General features: G+C 36.2%; 1 protein-coding gene across 4 annotated transcripts in view; it reads right to left on the minus strand.

Annotated features, from left to right (window-relative positions):
- Positions 1-1,309: 1,309 nt before the first annotated feature.
- ARFGEF1 (ARF guanine nucleotide exchange factor 1) overlaps positions 1,310-20,602 on the minus strand; it is a 112,910-nt gene continuing 93,617 nt past the window's right edge. For 3 of the 4 annotated variants that reach the window (XM_079101239.1, XM_079101240.1, XM_079101241.1), the window contains 11 exons: positions 20,257-20,387; positions 18,518-18,647; positions 17,492-17,627; positions 17,273-17,411; positions 15,176-15,248; positions 12,092-12,224; positions 7,596-7,735; positions 6,450-6,618; positions 4,963-5,101; positions 3,626-3,743; positions 1,310-2,270 (listed from right to left, as the gene is read on the minus strand). In XM_079101239.1, coding sequence (XP_078957365.1) covers positions 2,106-2,270; positions 3,626-3,743; positions 4,963-5,101; positions 6,450-6,618; positions 7,596-7,735; positions 12,092-12,224; positions 15,176-15,248; positions 17,273-17,411; positions 17,492-17,627; positions 18,518-18,647; positions 20,257-20,387 — 1,473 coding nt within the window. In that variant the 3' untranslated portion in view covers positions 1,310-2,105. The remainder of the gene's footprint in view (positions 2,271-3,625; positions 3,744-4,962; positions 5,102-6,449; positions 6,619-7,595; positions 7,736-12,091; positions 12,225-15,175; positions 15,249-17,272; positions 17,412-17,491; positions 17,628-18,517; positions 18,648-20,256; positions 20,388-20,602) is intronic. The other variant, XR_013757389.1, reaches the window with a different exon arrangement.

A 20,602-nucleotide genomic window follows, 5' to 3' on the forward strand; every position in this document is an offset into this window, starting at 1 on the left:
AATTCTTACTTGGAGTCAAGTCTTCAGCATTCACCATGACAGCTGAGAATACTCCCAGGCTCCACCTTTTCCAATATTTCCACAAACATCAGTGGCAGATAAAATCAGAAGTTTACCACACTGTGAAAATTTCTGATATTTCAAGTTTTGGTTACGGGTAAATTTTATGTTCAATGTGCTCATCTTGTCTATTTCTTGCTTTATTATTAAAGACTTCTATCAATATCTGAAAGTCAGAAGACTCTCCTCTGTGGAGAGTCCTAATACTACAGCAACAATAAACTGCCAGGCTGTGTGACGCACTTACCCTCAGAGCAGAAGGTCACGGTGGCTCCCAGCCACCAAGGCAGGTGACTCTTGGCTCTAGCATCCAGCTAAGCTTGCACCCAAAGCTGTCTTACCAGTAATAAATACAGTGCACATGTAACGGCATTGTTTAATACTCTTCATTATCTAAGAGGATGTGAAAGCAAAGACTGAAAACTTTTCCTGTTTTTTAGCAAAACCCTCAAAGTATACTGACATATTCCATTTTCTTTAAAGCCATGCACCACATAACATTAACTGATTTCTACAACACAGAATCTCATATTGCAAACTGCCCCAAAGGGAACTTTCAGCTTTTTCTCTCAGCATTCAAATAAGATATTGCCTTATTCTGAGTTATTAGTGAATACACACAAAAAATTATTGAATATACTATGGTTAAGAGAGCAATGTGTGTGAGAGGATCTAATTTTCAGACTTTGGCTTTTAAGAAAAAAAAAATCAATAAAACATGGGGCTGTGGGATATGCAGGTTTTCATTGCACTGATGAAATAATTCAAAAACTTTATTGACCTATAACCTGATTAGAATATGCCAGATGAGAATATTGTACATAAAGTTGTACAGAATTTTTTACATAGAAAACTTTACATCTGTACCATATACATTTTATCCATCTGAAAAAAATTTCTACATCCACTTTTAATACGGAATGCTTAACAATCTTGTCTTTTTAACCATCAGAGCACAATTCACAGTATGAATACAATTCCAGTAAATCTAACCTCCCAAACCATGCCAGATTTGTTATTTTAATATATTCAACATTAAATTCTGTACATAGAGTAAAATCTACATCAAGCCCCGCCACCCAAAAGAAAAGAAAGTGACAGCAACCTAGATTCATTTGCAGTGATTCAAGTTTCTGTCCATGAAGGAAGGATCATTCTATTTTAATGGCTCATCTTTAAAAGCCCTAAGAGAAGTATATTACAGGTAGTTATTGTCAGTAGGGATATTTTCAACCTTTATTTCCACCCCCCGCCCCGTTGTTGATCTTGACAAGTGTCATTCACAACAGCTTCTGGACATGTCAAACTCAAAATTTCTAGCCCCCCAAAAGGGCAAAACTAAAATTCCCCACAAAATAAAAGACAAAGTTCAACCCAAATGTTTAGTGCATTTGACAAAATATTATGGGTGTTTAGCAACTGGATAAGAAAATAAAGAAATAAAATAAAACAGTGCAGGAAGAACTATATAATGTTTTAAGATCTTTATATTACAGACCTGCATCTCTGTACATTTTTCACAGAAGGATGATTACCAGAATCTCAGATAGCCTGAGTGTGCAAAAATCTTCAGAATAAGAATACCATAGTTGCTAAATATCTTTTACCATCAATAATTTTTCCCCCACAAACCCCCCCCTAATTATAAACATTTTATCCTTCAAAATACAGCTCTCCTGAGTTGTACTTCTTGCAGAAGTTCAATCTTTACATCTATAGTTCTTTGGGTAAGTTTTACTTCCACACCTGCCAAAAATATGTGGGGCTCTCCCTGCCTCAGAGAACAGGAAAGGACCCATGAGCATAAGCTGACACAGTTTAAATTGGCTTTCTGCTCAACATGAGCCCAACATGACAAAGAATCCACCAGATTACTAAAAGGGACTGGACTGTTCCAAGTTTGATTTATAGCTCTAAGCATATTTACCAGTAACCCTCAAACGCCGCAATTCTGTGAAACCATTTTTCAGGTAGGAAACCTCAGCTCCAGGGTCCTTTTAAAGAGCAGAGGGATGTAAACACCAACAGAAAAAAATAAGTTCCCATCATTGCTTGTGTAGTCCCAGTTCCTGCTCAGGTGGTTGTGATATCTGAAAAACAACTCCGATTCGCAGAAAAAATCTTCTAAGAACAGCACGAAGTTCAGGAATCAAGTCAAATTGCATAATTTCACATAAGAGAGGATAGTAGAATGATGCGTGAGCTTTAAACTGGGGGGGAAAATTAATTTCTCCGTTAGTAGTGCTTACATTACAAACCAAGCCTAAAACTGCCTTTGGAATCAGCACTTGGGGTTTGCACTGATCACAAGATGGAGGAAGGGCTGAGTCTGCATCAAGCAGTGAGCACATGGGTTATGGAACTAAAAGACTGAGAAGAATTCAACAGACTCAACACAAACTCAATTCAGTTAGTTGTCCATCATCATTTTGAAAAACATTTTCCACTACATATCTTTGACAAACTTCTAGTAACCTCAGTAATTAGCAAAAGAAAAACAGAATAGGAACTAGAGTTGAATTTGTATCAGATATGGGTTACTGAAATTATACCTTTTGTTTGCTAAACAATTTTTAAGTTATAGGGAATTGTTAAAATAATTTTTACATTTCAGGGAAAATTCTACCAAACATTACAATATAAAATATGTAAATATTTTTCAGGCAAAGTACATTCCACTTTTACAGCTCCATTTATTTATTTGTACTGTAATCTGCTGCAGTTCCCTCATCTCTGAACACTAGACTGGGTTGCTTTCTCTCTTCCTGCACCACATAGATGGATGCAGGATGATATGCTGTGAGCAAAATAAGCAGGCAGTGAATGTAGACACTGTGTGGGTGGGGAGAGTTTGGAGTCCTTCAAGCTTTTCCTAACTCACAAATCTGATGGAAACACTTCTGGACACTGGGCATTAACACCTGACTATTGACTATTAACCCCGACATGGTCCTGAGGTTTAAAGTGTCAAGGCACTCTTCAACTTACTCAGATGGTCACAGCAGACCCCTGTTTCCTTACATGTAAGCTATAAGTTACTATTTTTGTGTGTGTGTGAAATGTATATTTTTGAAAATCTTTAAATATGCATTTATATTTACAGTTATATAATTGTATTTTACCTTTCTACTGGTATAGAATTTTTACATGCGTTAAGAGTCAGCTCATTAAAGCTTTGGTCACATGGAGCCACTAAATACACCAAATGATGGCTGTGGCATGGAGCACAGGCCCAGGGAACAGACACAGCCTCAGGTAGAGGGTGCAGTGCAAGGCCATGATGCTGTTGGACAGCTGTTTTCAAAATGGAGGAAGTTAATGACTTCAGTGGTCAGAATGGGAATTTCAATGTTGGGGGAGCCCAGGAGTTCATCAAGGTATCCTAAGGAATTCTGCTTCCTCCCCCAGTGAATCCCTTATATCGAACTGCTGACTACAGAACAAAGCTGAGTAAGGAGAAAGCAAAGTGAGGAGGAATGAGGGAGATACAGGTAGGCCCAATGTGCAACAAAGAGCAGCATGGGCTCCGAGAAATGCAAGGTGGGACACAAGGCCTCAAACTTACCCTATTATCACTGATCTTTAGAACTTTAGTTAGAAACAACAGCAGTAAATTGGTCCAGGCTTCCCGATGGCTTTCTGATGTGAGAGTGAGGAAATAACTCAGTGCTTCACTGCAGACGCTGCAAAAGAAAGGTTTCCTTTTACATAACTTGCATACCTGCTGCTTTGTGTGTTCACTGAGAAAGAATAATTAAGAAAATAGGGAAGTTTACATTAACTACTAATGAACTAATTGTTAGATCCCACGTGTTTACATTAATTAGTGTCAACATTAACATTTACATTCCATAAATTAAAAACCCCCCACAACTTAGGAGACTGAGGCAGGAGGACAAGTTCAAGGCCAGACTGGACAAATTACCAACACCCTATCTCAACAAAATTGAAAAAGGGACTGAGGATGTAGCTCAGTGGTACAGTTTTCTGGGTTCAATCGCCAGTACCACAAAAACAAGCAAACAAAAATAATTATAAACTTTCTAAGTCTCAATGACTTTAAGTCAATGCTTCACAGTATGCACAAGCCTGATGTCAAGAGACCTAGGTTGAAACCTGGGGTGGCTCTTCTCCATTTCTTATTAGGCCCCAGATGCTTCTGGATCTGAACAGTCTTACCATAGTAAAATGGGAGACTATAGACTAGGTGATTTCTTAAAATTCTAAAAAGTATTTAACTGGTCTCTAAAAAAACCTATTTTCCAAGTTGACAGAAAAATATAATGCAGATGACAGTATTCTTTCTAAATGGCATGTTTCATTCTTAGCATGAATTTAAATTTTAGTTGTCACAAAGTCAAACAATGAAAAAAAGTCAAACCAATAAAATACCCAAATATTTTTTCAAATGCAGGAAAGCTGGCAGGCAGGCAGGCTCTCGTTTTCACAAATGATTGCTCTATAAAAATGGATTACCTAAAAATATTACAAAGACCTAGAAACTGTTATCTTGAAGTTTTTAAATTTTAGAGATAAAGTGTTGTCCTTCATACTGTGTGTTAGACATAATCTGCTCATATGTTACCAGTTGTACAAAGCACATTCACCTAAGCCAGGCATGGTGGCACATGCCTGTAGTCCCAGACTCTTGGGAGGTTGAGGCAGGCGGATCGCTTGAGCCCAGGAATTTGAGGCAAGTCTGAACAACATAGTGAGACCCTATCTCAAAAAAAAAAGCACATTCACCTGTAAAACTATATTTAACTTTTATAGTTGATCTGTAAAATAGGGGCTTCAAGACCCCAAAGGTTCAGCTACCTTCTTGATCTTGCCATTGTCCCTTTCCTGCTCGGCACCACGCAGCCACGTGGGTCAAAGGCAGAAATCAATCAAGAGTCTTACTTTAAAAGCCTCTGCTGGACCTCCTCCCAGGCACTGACCCGGCTCTCATCCATGTACATCCGGAAGAGAATGCGCAGCCCACAGGCCAGGCTGCTTGTCTCCTGCTTAAGAAGGTTGGGCTTGGACTTGCCTTTGAAGCCTGCAGAAAGGGAAAGTTTCCAGGATTAGACTGGAAAGGTTTCTTAACTTAAAGGCAAACAGCCTGTTGGGAGGCAAATTCTGTGTGCATTCATCTGTTGGCATCAGACGTCTATAAAGCAGGACTGCTTTAAGTTACAGTCCTGTGACCTTATAGAGCTGATAGAAGATTTAAAACAACTTGTGGTCTGGGAAAGCAGAACCCTTCAAATGAACTGTATCTGAAGTCCTGCAGTCAAAGCTGCAGAAGTACAACGAGGTCTGCCAGTGGCAGGGCTCCCGGATGAACAGAGCACAGGGTGGGGAGGAGGAGGAAGGGGAACACTGAATATCAGAGGTGTAAAGGGCACAGTATGCGTGGAAACAAGGAGCCTGGTCACCTTTGCAAGAAGAGTCCCAGAAAAATGGTTGTAATAAGGTGAGGAAAGGAGAAAAAATAAGTACCATCTGTTCCTTCTGAAAATTAGGTTGTAAGGCGAAAAGGATACAAAAGGCATTTTAAATTAAATAAGCAAATGTAAAGCACCTAGCACTCTATTTGAGGCAAACTTGATGTTAAATAAACATCAGCTCCCTTATTTTTCTGTATTTTGCTGCCCCTGTGTTGTTCTAATAGACATCAAATAACTTTTTTTGGGGGGATACTGGGGATTGAACTCAGGGGCACTTGACCACTGAGGCATATCCCAGACCTATTTTGTAATTTATTTAGAGACAGGGTCTCACTGAGTTGCTTAGCGCCTTGCTTTTCCTGAGGCTGGCTTTGAACTCGAGATCCTTCTGTCTCAGCCTCCTGAACCACTGAGATTACAGGCCCATGTCATTGTGCCCAGCCCAAATAACTATTTCTTACATAAAAAAATTAACAATGTAAGTATAATTTGTAAAGCTTCTTATTTAAATTTGCTAATTTGTCTAAAACAAATATGACCTCTCTTGTCCTAGTACATTCACTTCTATTCTGAGGTATGGCTAGTTCCCAAGTAAAAAGAAGTCATTCAAATACATAGGCCAGATTTCATGGGCAGGATCTTCCCATATCACGTTTTTTTAATTTTTTTTTTAAATAAAAAACAAATTATTTTGCTGATGGATATCATAACAGGAAGGCCCAGATTGGGGTAACAAGATGAAAGAACAATTAATCCAGTCAATTAACAAAGGAGAAAGCTAAACACACGGGAAATGAATTCCCCCAGGTAGTTATTTGGTTTACTGCTGACTAGAAAAAACTGATGAGATGACTATTAACATACCTGAAGTGCACAATTGGTGAATTCTGATAATGCACACATTTCTAGTATATCCTTTCACAGTGAACAATACCATGTGAGACCTGAGCAGTTTACCTGCTTTCCACAGAGCAGTCCTCTGTTCATTGTTGGAATTAAATGCTTTTGCAAATCTATGTGACTCTAATAAGCAGTCTAGTAGTTTAAAAAGTTGCTGTGATGTTAAAAAGCGGTACATTCCTTGGTCTTGTGTATCAACTCGAACATCGAAGTCCACTGCATCTCTCTTTGAAAAACAAACCACCACAGTACAGTCATCACAATTTTAGTAAATTTAACACTCAACCCTCCCTCAAAAACCTGTTCTTCAAGCAAGACATAAAATATCAAATCTGTTCTACTTTAATTAAAAGAAAAGTAGGAACTCTCCACCCTCTGATCACCAAGCATCCTCCCAGGCCCTATGGTCACTGGTCACCCTGCCTATTTCCAGCCCTCAGGTTCTCCCATCTCTTCTCAACAAACAAACTTCGACAAACTCCTACCACAAATATACCAACCTTCCTGCATCTGGATCCCACACCCTTTGCCTTCCCCCTATTTACCATGAATGGACTGTCCCTGTGATGCCTACTCCTGCATGAGGGAGGTACCATCCTCAGTCACTCAGAAATACTGTTGCTCTCTATTGGAAACTTTCACAAGTGAACATATGTTGCCATACTGCCAATGTGTAAAACAAAACAAAGTAACCCTCTCTTGATCTCTCATGCTTCCTCTTCCAGCTACCACCGAATTTCCCTGTATCCTCTTATAGCAAAACTTCTGGACAGAGTTAACAAAGTTTGCTGCCTTCAATCCTCTCCTTTTGTACCTATTTCAGTTACTCTTTTGTCATCAATGTAAAACACTGACATACTATCAAGGTCAATAATCCTCCAAATTTCTAGAGAGCAATTCTTAGCTATAATATTATTTGACTTGTCCAGAACATCAGATCACATCCTTCTGAAAACTTCTTCATTTGACTTCGAGGATGACTTTCTCACTGACTCCCTGATTCTCATTCTCAGTCCCTGATCCTCCTCTCTGCTGTAGCCATTCAATGCCTCAAGATATCAACCACTCTTGAGGTTTAAAGTGACATCTCTGTGATGAAGGTCCTCCAAATTATATCTCTAGTCTGGCCTCTGCTCTGAAGCCCAGGCCATTATCGCTAACCTCTTTATTCACACACAGTGGCTCTTTTAAAAGGGTCCTTACCTGGGCTGCAGCTAAGTTTTCCGCATCCTCCTTCTTACTTGTGGCTGGGAAGAACACAATGTTGTCGATGGTCTGGATAAGTTCCAGCTGCACAACACATTTAATCAACAGGGCAGCAAACAATTTTTGTTCTGGAAATTCTGTGAGGAAACCCCCCCCAATGCACATGCAAACAAAACATTATTTTGAATCCTTTATAATTTCTATGACTCTACAATGCTAAGGAAACATTAACATATATGCAGGTAATCTGCACATCACATTGAGAAGAATATACTGCTTTGGTACACAGGCATTAAAGTTTAATCAATATTTAGACCAATTTTAGAAAAGTAAAATTTTAAATAAACAAATGCTTTACATGATTTAGAACAGTGAATATGTTCAAGTTGGTTCTACCACCAATTTTTAAATAAGATTCAGATATTCTCAAAATAAATGTAACAAATGGATAAAAACCTAAAAATGTAAATAGCATTTACTATAAACCCAAGTCTCGCCTTTGAAAATAAGTAATATACAAACCTGGACCATAAGAAAACAATAGGAACCAGATCTACATGAGATCTAGAAGTGGGATAGCCAAGAATTTTGATCAAACATGCCTAAGTTTAGCCACAGGATACATTCCATTTGGGTTTAGATTAGTACGTTGCAGCCAAACCTCTCATTTTCAAAAGGATTCAACAGCAAAGAAGTTATAAAAAGTTGTATCAAGCATATTACTACAAAAATAACCAAGTAGCTGGGGATAGTTGGTAGAGTGCTTGTCTTGCAAGCACAAGGCCCTAGGTTCAATCCCCAGCACTGCAAAAAAAAACAAAAAACAAACAAACAAACAAAAAAAAAACCCTCAAGAAATGAAGGCTTGGGAGGCTGAGGCGGGAGGATCAAGAGTTCAAAGCCAGTCTTAGCAATAGCAAGGCACTAGGCAACTCATGAGATCTTGTCTCTAAATAAAAATACAAAACAGGGTTGGGGATGTGGCTCAATGGTTGAATACTCCTGAGTTCAATGCCTGCTATAAAAAAAAAGTGGTCCCCATTGTGACCTTTTCCCTTAACAGGGCAGTTCTGACAACCCCCAAACCTGTAAGGACAATTTCATTAGGAGAATGTTACATTTCAATCACCATGCAGATATAGAAGCATGATGTTAGGAAAGAAAATGTGGCTGCCAAGTGGTTGCCCAGTGGCCCTGGTACAGGCAGAAAGGCCTAGACAGCCAGGCCACACAGTTGCCCAAGAGCAACAGCAGGTTAATCAGTTTCAGGGCAATGATTTCAGCTCTGGATAACTTAAAATCCCTCAGTTTCTACCATAAAAGATATTATTACATTAAAAATTCTCTTTTCTAAAAGCAATTTGTGGACATTAAATGTATTCTTACTTAGGTCATTAAAAAAAGGTTCCTTTCCAGATATATTTCAGAAAGAATGTCCAACTTAACATTTGATTCTTACTGTTAGATCTCAGGTAAAAAAAAAAAAAAAAAAAAAAAAAAAAAAAAAAAAAAATTTAAAAAAAAAAACCCACAGGTCTCCATGGTTAGCTCTTCCCCAAGTGTAGTCTTCATCTTCCTCTACTACAGTCACAGCAGACAAGGTGCACTCACTCCTTTATTTGTGTCATAAAAGCACCTGAGTCTGGGATAGACTCCTAATAGTACCTGACTCCAGAAAGGACTTAGCAGTAGACAGATGTCTAAGGGAAGATGTGTCCTCTTCAGTTCCAACATGTGCTGCTGGTGGGTGGGTGGGTGTTAAGAGCTTTCAGCAGCACCCAAGTACCCAGACACTCCTAACAACTGAGAGTTTGGCAGATGAGGCTGTGCTGTGACTGAACAGGGAACTTGCCTGGTCTCACTTTCTGGTGCCCTTTGAAAACTAACAGAAATCCTAACTATAGTGTACCAGTAAGGACCAGAAACAGGTCTGCAGACAAAATCTATTTGGACAAATTCTATTGATACAACAAGGCTTGAGAGTGTCAAGGTTATATCATGTGACTATTTCACTGGTTCACCACAGGACAGGAAACAAACTAAGATAGATTTTAACTACATGGGACTGTAGGTACAGAATCAAGACAAGATGGAGCAATGATGTTTTCTGAAGGTATGTAGCGGGGTGCAGTTGCCTTTCAGACAGATGAAGTACTGTGCTGTCATTCTCTCTGAGTAGGAGAGAGTCTGAAGACAGCTGGCATTCTCATTGAACAGAGGAACCATACCCTGCCCACCAAGTAAAAGCTTATGGGAACATAGTGGCTACTTGTTCTTCCTTTGGCATCACTTATTAAGTCCAGGATGCAGCTTACAGGGAAACACTTCCAGGGGAACAGTGCGGGGTGGGGGCAGGTTGTCTAACACAAGGACATTAGTCAAAGCACTTGGCTCTGGGTGGCAAGAGAACAGTATCCTTGCTCTGGGAAAAGGTGTATTCCCACATTAGCCAAGTGAAAACTTTCTAATGAGTGGCCATCAAGTATACAAGATGAGAACATTCAAGTTCAGACTTAGTGCTAATCAGAGAGAAAAGTCTCTATTTCATCCTAATAGCATTTTTTCAGTGCAGACTGAAGCTGCACTAGATTTCTATAAGACCCATTCTCTCATCCAAAGAACAAGAATGAAAAATGGAAATGGGCCACTTCTACCACCTACCTCCTCTTTAAGGAGTTAGCAAGATATAGTTACAAAAGCTAAAAGTTTCTTTCAAGTAGGTTACCAGAGGCCTATTTTCTCCCAAGAACAAATGTAAGCATCCAGAATTAATAAAACATTTCCTGAAAAAAGTTAACTCAAAATAGACCAATGACCTAAATGTAACTGTTGAAAGAATAAAACTCTTAGGATAAGGTAAAATCTTCATGAATTTGGCAACAGATTCTTAGCTATGGCACCAAAAGTATGACCAACAACAGAAGAAGAAAAACAGATAAATTAGATCTCATCAAAATTAAAAACTTTTTATGCATTGCAGGACATTGAGAAACTGAAAAGACATCTTACAAAATGGGAGAAAATAAATATTTGCAAATCTCACATCTGATAAGGGTCTAATATATCCAGAGTGTGCAACAACTTAAAAAGACAATTCCAACTAAAAATGAACAACAGACATGAGTAGAAATTTCACCAAAGAAGAGATACAAATGGCCAAAAACACATGAAAAGATGCTCACCATCACTAATTATTATTACAGAAATGAAAATCAAAAGCACACCTCTAGGATGGCTACAATTACCAAAAAAAAAAAAAAAAAAAAAAAAAGGGTGTGTGTGTGTAGGCAAAGATATGGAATTACTAGTAGGAATATAAAATAATGCCACTGGCTAAGGGAAACAGTTTGATGGTTCTTCACAAAGTCAAACACAGAATTAACAAATGAGCCAGTAAGTCTACTCTTAGATTCACTTGCAGAAGAACTGAAGACAGGTACTCAAGCATTACTTGTTCATGAATGTTCACAACAGGACTATGCACAAATCAAAGGTGGAACAAACTCAACATGTATCAGCAGATGAATGCACAACCAAATATAGTACCTACATATACACATACAATGGATTATTACTCAGTAATAAAAAGCAATGTTACTGATTCATAGTACAATAAAATGAATCTTAAAAACATTATGCTAAGTGAAAAAAAAGCAGACACAAAAGGTCAAACATTGTAGGATTCTATTTATATGAAATATACAGAACAGTCAATCCATAAGTGGACAACAGAATGGTAGCTACCAGGGACTGGGGAAGGAGAGACTAGATAGTGGCTGCACAGTGATCATGGGTTTCTTTTTTGGGGTAAAAGAATGTTTTAGAACTAGACAGGGGAGGCTCTTGCTCAACATACTGAATGTACTCAATGCCACTGAATTGTTTAAAATAGTTGTTGGTATGTGAATTTAACCTCAGTTTTTAAAAGTACTTAAAGCTGTCCTGTTCTCCTCTAAGAAGGTGGCAGTCTTCCCTGAGGTGTTATTTTTCTGCAGCAAATGAAACTGAACCAATTTAGTAAAAGTGAAGGAGTTTCCCCCTGAAGGAGTTTCCCCTTTTTGGGGGAAAAAGGTGAGAGAGGACTAAAGGTGGCCCTTGGCTTCCTATGTAGATACGTGGAGTGGGCAACAGTGTGGCAAGGCTTGATCCTTAGAATTGGGTACTCCTGCCTAGAGACTGGGGGGTTCCTCACTAAGTGCCCTGACAGATGGGTAGGAAGTGGCAATGTTGGACCCTACCTGTGTAGACAGAAAATAGGTCTGATATATAGAGGAGATATAGAAGGAAAACCCATGTTCTCAATAGAAACATTAGCCAAATGCATTGTGGAAAAAACTGATACTGCAAGTGTAAGTCTGGTTCTTGGACAAGAGAATTTATCTGTCAGTGATGTATGTACAAGTTAGGGTGGGTACAGTAAAGAAATGACTATTCAATTAGAGCATTATCTATATAGAAGACATAGCTTATTTTTACTAAGAGAAATAACTCACTTGCTGTAGATTTAATTTTGCTGACTTCTTCATTCACAGTGGTGACAGAAACCAGTGGTGCTTGCTGCCTATTATCTGCAGTTCTTGGTTGAATAGAATCATGTATATCTACAGATTTCTGTGATATTGCATCCTAATAAATAAGAAAAAAATCATTAAGCATGCTGAAAGGATGAAAATATTTTCTATTACACTGTTGTAAAAAATTATATTGTGTATATAGACCAATATATATTATTTTACAGTGATAGGGTATTATTATTTTACCTCTAATTTAAAAAAGTACTCCTTAAGTGCACAGCAAGAAAATTCATCTGAGAATGAAAGTGAAAAAAAAGCACCACCATTTATTGGCAAAACTGAAGCAGTATAGAGGAGTATACAAGGAAAAGACAGTAAAAGAAGAGGTGGATATCAGAAGTGGTGGCAGTAGCAACAATGAGCAGCTCAGGAGACCAGAAGCAGCAGCACTTGGAGGAGTCTGTGAGCCCTGTGCTCTCCACTCTGGATCCTGGACCAGGCACAGACACTGTGTGGCTTTATATTACCTGATTTAATCCTCACCAGGAGTCTTACTTTACCCAGAGGGTGAGTGACTTACTGAAGGACACAGAACTAGACCCATGAGGAGTCAAGACCTTGTTTGGACAAACAGCAAAGCCCACACTACAAATTCTATACTGTACAGTAGTAGGAGCAAACCAAAAATGAGTGCAAGTTCATTTTAGGCTTGCAACAGGATGTCCTAAGAAGTGGTTGGATCTGTGAAGAATAAATAGCTTCGCAAGATCAGCCACAGAGCAATGTGGGCCCTGTATAACAGTTGACATTGTTCCTAAGAGAAATTCAGAATGCTACTTTTCTGTGAAATCTAAATTAGCTGTTGACAATTTGTTAAGAAATTTAAAAGCTGTGGGGAACAAATCAAGTCAATGGGCATTACTTTGCTATATTATGGTCTCCTGGGCTTAACACTCAAGGGTATTAGTAGAAATCTGAATAAGGGCTATCAATTAGATAATAGTATTGTTTCAATGATTGATAATCACACTCTCGTTATGTAAGACATCTTTTTTCCCCCATCAAGGAAAAAAAATCTAAAAAGTTTTAGTATTAAGAGGCATTGTATTTGCAAATTACTTTCAAAGAATTTAATAAAATGTGGGGGGAGGAAGAGGAATGAGGGAAAAAAAGGATGAAATGATAAAAGCAAATGAGGTAAAATGATAACATGTGGAAAAACTTGGTGGAATGATTAGTTCTGTCAACTTGGCTAGGATGTAGTACCAAGTACTATATACTTACTTAAGACAAATACCTAAGCCAAATAATTCAATTAAAAACTAATTCGGGTATTGCTCTGAAGATATTTTATAGACATGGTTAATATTCATAATCCATTGATTTAAGTAAAGGAGATTATTCTCAATAAATCTGGAAGGGCCTCATATCAAAGAGTAAAACATATTTTCTTGAATAAGAAAAATATCCTGCCTGTGGACAGCAACTTCAAATCCTATTTGAGTTTCCAACCTGCTGACCTGTCCCATAAATTTCCCCTGACCTCTATGTTGTTTCTCTGTTAGAATGATAAAGACTGATACCATGAAGTGGGGAGCTGCTATAACAAATATGTAATAATGGGGAAATGGCTTTGGAATTGGATAATGGGAAAGGCTCAAAGAGTTCTGAGAAATATAATAGAAAAAGCAGAGACTTCCTTTAGGAGACTGTTGGTGGAAATACAAACATTAATGGCAATTCTAGTGAAGATTCAGAAGGAAGAAAAATACACAGTAGAGAAAGTTTCTTCTATCTTTCAATATACGTGGTCAAGAATAGGATATTTACATAAATATCAAAGTTAACAGGTACTTCTTAAGAGGTATCAGAAGGAAATCAGGAACATGTTACTAGAAACTGATGGAAAGGTAACCCTTGTAATAAAGTGGAAGAAAACCTGGCTGAGGGCTGAGGTTATGGCTCACTGGTAGAACACTTGCCTAGTATGTACTGGGTTTGATTCTCAGCACTGCATATAAATAAATAAAAATAAAGGTCCATCAACAACTTAAAAAATATATATATATATATAAATAAAAGTTGGTTGAATTGTGTTGTACTGTGGGGTGGAAAGCAGAATTTATAAAACTGACTAAAGATATTTAACTGAGATTTCTAAGTAGTGCTAAAGGTGTGGCCTTGTTTTTCCTTGCTGCTTATAAGTAAAATGCAACAAGAACCAGGTAAACTGAGTAAAGAACTGTTAAATAAAAAGGTATTGGTACTATATCAGGAAATGGGCTGACAGAACTACTTGGCTGTAAATAGGTGCTAACTGAAAGAAAAAGGAGGAATGGTTCAGAGAGCAGAGCTGTAGGCACAGAGTAAAAGAGCCATGAGAAATGCCAAGAAAGAGTCAGCAGCCACAAGGAACTAAAAGAGGCAAAGAAGATTATCTCTTTCTAGACTTCAGAGGAAATGTGGTGGTAACCCTGCTGATTTTGGACCTCTGGTCATTAGAACTTAAGCAACCATGTTTGTGGTAATTTCTTACAGCAGCCTTAGAAAACCAACACCCTGGATAAAGGGTATATTGAAAATCCTTGTATAGTTTCTGCAACTTTCCTGTAAGATAAAATTTTATCCAAATACAAATGTTACATAAAATAAGATCCAATAATATCTTCTAGTTGGCATGAAAATCCCTATGTAATCTGGTACCTGCCATTCACAGTTCTTGAAATCATTTTATCCTATGTTCTATATTAAAAAATAATTTTTATAAATTATATATATTATTATATATTATATATATATGTGTGTGTGTGTATATATATATATATACACACACAATAAATTTCAAATACCCTTTCTATGGCACTTTGGAGTTAAACTGTAAGTTTATAATAGGAAATTTAACCTGACAGCAAATTCATATCTCTTTCTAGAACTGAGAGAAAATAATTTCTTTTATAAATTACCCAAGTTCAGGTATGTTGGCATAGCAGTAGGAACAGCCTAGGACACTCATGTATAAGAATTTTACCCAAGGTAAAGGTACTTTCATAAATAATTACTTACCAACTGTTTTTCACTCACAGGAGATGGAGGTGGGGGAGCAGTTTCTCCAGAAGTAGGACGCCAGGTTAGAAGCCTTTGAAATAACAAAATCACAACAATCACTGAGAGGGTGTGCCACATTACACATCCAGCATATTTTGAAATAGACATGTAAGTGTCATGAGACTATATTATATATTCTACCCTTGATTACTGTTAAAAGCAATTTGCTGAAAGACATCTATTAAAAAGTTTATATTATGTATTTCTAGAAAGTAGTTAAGTAGCATCTAATTAGTAGAATCTAATATATTTAGAGGAATAATCTGGTTATCAATTTTATAGTAAAATACACTTTCTGAAAAGTTTTAAGAACTTTTCTGAGTATTAACATCTTTAAATATTTTTCCAGGCAAGAATTAGAAAACTTTGAGACTTTTCAAAAAAATTCATAGACTTAAAAATAAAAAATTCATAGGACTCATCAGAGTCTATTTAAAAAAAATACATAAAAATACATAAAGCAACATTTGGACCAAAGGAGAAATTAAGTTGCCAACCTCATATTTGGTGTTTAAAATAGAAACATGATTAAGGGCCAAGTTCTTGTTTCTGAGGAGCTTGTGGGGAAAGGGTAGACAGACAGCAAACAGAACACTTTATGGAATGTGCTGAAGCATATTTTCTACTAAGATATGCCTATTAGATGCTACTTAATGTCACATATATACACATATAGATACAGGTGTACATGTAGTCTTGAGTATGTAACTTATTACAATAGAAGTAATTCTTATAAAAAAGAATGGAGAGGGGCTAGAGATTTAGCTCAATGATAGAGCTCTTGCCTTGAATGCACAAGGCCCTGAATTTGATTCCCAGCACTGCACATACATAAAAAGAAAAATGTAATTAAAAAAGAATACATAGTCTAGTTAGGTTTTGTAAAGATCTCATAGTGACAACTGCAAAGCAAGAATTCATATTACCTTTGACATCAGGTCATAGATAAACTGACAGACGTGCATCATTTTTCAGTTATTCATATTGCTCCAACAAAAAAGTACACCAGAAAAAAAAGAAAAATTATCCAACATCTGGAAATAGGTAAAAGAATCTACTGTGTGCCCATTCAGTGTTATTCTACCTAGGAACTGCTTTTTTAGGAATGCAATTCTTCTGTTTGACTTCCTATTCACTATTTATAAGGGAATTATAAGACTGCAAACATAATGATTTCAAAAAAGTTTATAAAGTTTAAAAATTTGAACTAACTACTAATTTTCACATATGGTTTCAAATCAGTAAATATCCATATGTCTACTTAATAAGATATTTCAAAAAATCTATCTACAGATTTAAAAATTATAAATACAAGGTAAACCTACCTACAGACTAGACATATCCAAGGTTGAGCTGGGCAGTAAGTTGTAGTCAGTCTTACAAATAACCCAGGTGCTACATAGCCAGACTCTTAATTTTTTCCCCTCATCACCCCATCAATAAAAACTATCTCATTATAATTCAATTCCAAACATATCCTTTATAGAAAGATGACAACTTATTATAAAATAAAATATTCGGAAAGATTTATTTTGGATACTAAATCTACAGCAACTGAAACACATGCTGAGGAGGTTTCCTCCCTTTGAATTAAAAATTACCACTTGTTGTGATGTGTAGAAATAAAATCTTTTAAAGTCAGTGGAGTCATTCCATTATGACCCAAGATTTTGGTTCATAAAGAGTTCAATTCAGCTGAGAACAGTGGCACATGCCTGTAATTTCAGTAACTCCAGCAACTCAGGAGGCGGAGGTGGGAGAATAGTGAGTTCAAAGTCAGCCTCAGCAACTTAGTCTCTGTCTCAAAGTAAAAAGAGCTGGGGATGTGGCTCAATGCTTAAATGCCCCTGGATATTTTATCCCCAGCAACTCCTCCCTAAAAAATTCAAATATTTCTATGTGAATCTGACTTATAAAAAATCCGAATTCATGTAACACTGAGCATGATTACAGGGATTTTCATTATATAAGTCACTAGTCACTATCATACTTTTAAACCCTGCTAACTATAAACTCATTCAATATACAAATACAAAGTTGTAATAATTCTCTTACGCATGTGGGATTGTGGTTTTGAAGATATCCAGTGTGCAGTTACAAGTTTTATCCCATATTTCTAGTGTAAATTTTTCACCGTTCAGAATAACCACATTCTCTAAGCAATTTGTACCAGATCGTGCTAACTGTTCATTGTCTAGAAAAGAAAAGAACAATTCATTTATATATTACCAGGTTCACGTATAACACTGTGTCACACAGATGGCACAGACCTACCTTGCTGCACACACCAGTATAGCTGGGCAAAAATATCATCCAAAAGTACATCACTGAGCACTTCTAAATATTGGGTGAATACATCACAGATTGCGTAAAGTGCATGATTACAAGTTGTTGTCATCCACTCAGCTTTCTGAAGAAAAAAGTCATTAAATTAAGGTCATACCATTCATCGACTACAAGCATTAAAAGAGAAATGTGTTTGCATATTTAAAACATGAGACTGTCAGTGCTCTCCTTTCAGGTCACTTAAATTCCTCTAAAACACTGAACTCGTCTCAACTTAATATCTATTTATCTATGTGAAATAACTTAGCTATTTTTTCCTCTGCTTTGTTAGAAAACTATCACTGACAGTGTCTTGATATTAACATCATGACTTTTGAGAGATTTATAGCTGGCCTTGCTCTGGGGTATGTCAGAACAAGGAAATAAAGAAAAGAATTTATGCAAGTGGCATTAGCAGGTTTAAAAACTGACTTTCCTGAAGTATAGTTACTTCAAAACACCATAAAAGTTAAAAAGGTTTATATAAAATAAGTATAAGGAATTTCCTTCTCTCCAAAAATATAAAGGATAATTGCAAAAGTTTGCATTTAATAATGCTATATTAGACAAAATGGAAAAATTTGAAGCTATTTTTCTATATTTCCTAAAATGTATACTATAACTGGTTTATAAAAAAATATATTGAAATAAATACAACAAACTTTACTCAATTCAGACTAAGAAGTCACAATATAATACTAAAGAAAGTTATTGGTATTTTATATTTGTAATACCAAAATGTGGAAAAGAAACAAAGTTTAACAGAAAAAAATGAAAAAAAAAATTATCTCACTTATATTCCCAAGTAGTGTTCTTGTTTATAAAGACATATTAATTATTTCTCATGATTTACAGAAAAATTTTCTAGAAATTCTTCTCTGTATAATGTATTTAAATCAAACCTCTAAAATGTATTAAAAATATTAAGAAACTTTTAACTTCAATAGGCTAAATGAAGATTTTGTGTTCTCTTACCTCTGTCTGCTGTTCTGGCAATTTCATATTGTCAAAGATTCTGAAAACGATTCTAAATAAATCCTGCCACCAGTGTTTTTCATAAGTGTGGCCGTATGTTTTCATTATTTCAAACATTACTGTTAAACCCCTAAAATGACAAAACATTATTAGGAAAGCTATAATACAAAAAAGCACCCCCTTCCTAAGATAGTTTTCACAATTCACAAAACTACTAAAATCAGAAAGTTTAAAACTGGTCTTTAACACATGATATTGGATTTCAAGAAATTAAGTTGTAAAACAACAGGTTTCCTTAGGATATATCACTCAGGAAAAAAACTTGAAAGGCCCTGGATGTACATTTCTTTATTTTATATTACTTCCGCCCTCCCTACTCACCATTCCATAGCACTTGAAACTTACCTTTCTTAAAATAAAACATTAAAAAACATTTGATTTTTTCCCCTCTATATGTTACTCTTTGCTGGCAAAATTTAGGCATTCTTTTAATTTAGAAATGGTTTTTGTTTCCAAAAATGTGATGGTCAGCCAGAACAAAATTTCTCTTTGAAAGGTTCCATAAGGACTGGTACAGTCTAGCTTACTTGCTGCTATGCTTGCTATCCCTGACCTAGAACACATTTGGTACACAGTAGGTTCTCAATAAATATTTGTTATGTGAATGTGTAAAATGACATTATGTGTGTACAGTCCTACAGCAAATTTACAACAATCTATCTGATCCCTATGACACCTACTATGTAATATATGCAGTGGTACACACTGTAATAAGATACTCTGGGAAAGACACAATCTTCCACAGGAGACCCTTGTGAGAGTTCTGACCCTGGATGCCAGACCTATAGTTCCCTTCTCATACTCTAACAAGACTCCTTTTGTTTCCATCAGCTGAGTTTGACGTTCATTTCCTTCCATTCAAGGTAAATGGATGCTACCATCTTCCATGACTGAGGTGGGTAAGAAGATGTATGCAATGTTGGTTTTTCCCCAGGCTCCAAAGTAAACACAGAAATCAACAGTCTTCAAGAATTTTTTCTGCTTATATTTTTTAAAAACTTGTATTTTTAAAAGATATAATATTTTATAGTAGCTGGTATAGGAAAAAAGAATACCTAGGATTCTAGGTTGGTTATTTAATCCAAAATCTACAGAACTGTGGGAGAATCAAATGAGAACGCATGTAGAAGTTCTTTATAATTATGGATTTTGGATTATTTATTTCCTATGTTATAAATAAAGCTATAAAAATGAAAAGCTTAACCTTGATGAGTATGGCTCTGATGTAGGGGAAGAAGAAGAGATGCATTTTTTATTGAATTTCTATCACTGATGTGGTATAATTTTGAACTATCTTTATAATTTCTTTAAAAATCCAATAAAGATACATGTACAAATAGGAATAATTCTTCCTAAAAAAAGGGCAAGATACCTAAAAGGGATTTTGTTTAACAGAAGTTGTACTCGTGATGGGCTTAAAGATTTGTTGAGATATTAGGACATGAAAGTTGGCCATTTCAATTTAGCAGTCAAAAGTACAGGGTGAGGAAAAACTATACTTTCATAACACATTTTAAAATCATGTTAATACGTTTTGCCAATATATAACTTTAAAATCTAATAATTACTATATTTGAAAAAACACAATTTAGTCTTTAACTGTGAACATGTATTCACAAAAGAAAGGTTAAAGTTAAAATAAATCCTTCAAAACTTGAATTTCAAATACTGATTGTTACCTGGTTCTTACATCTAATTTGCATCTATTGATGATACAGGATAATTCAAAGAGAATTGGGAACCATCCTCTCACCCACACCCTGTCTTCAGGTGCCACATTCATATCATCACTTGTATATTCCTTGAAAGCCTTCAATAAGAAAGGTAGGATTATTAAAGGCAAAACAAAATACTTTTATATTCAGTACATTATTTCTCAAGAAAAAAAATTTAAATGCTCTACCAATCAAAAGTGAACAATTTAACAAACAATAATTAATTTAAAAAATGAAGACTATAATTGTCTACAAAGAACACTGGACTAAAATCCAAAAACTGGCTTTACCTTCAACTGTCAGTAGTTCT

Source organism: Sciurus vulgaris (assembly GCF_902686455.1).
Source record: "Sciurus vulgaris genome assembly, chromosome: 1".
In the NCBI taxonomy this organism is placed as follows: Eukaryota; Metazoa; Chordata; class Mammalia; order Rodentia; family Sciuridae; genus Sciurus; species Sciurus vulgaris.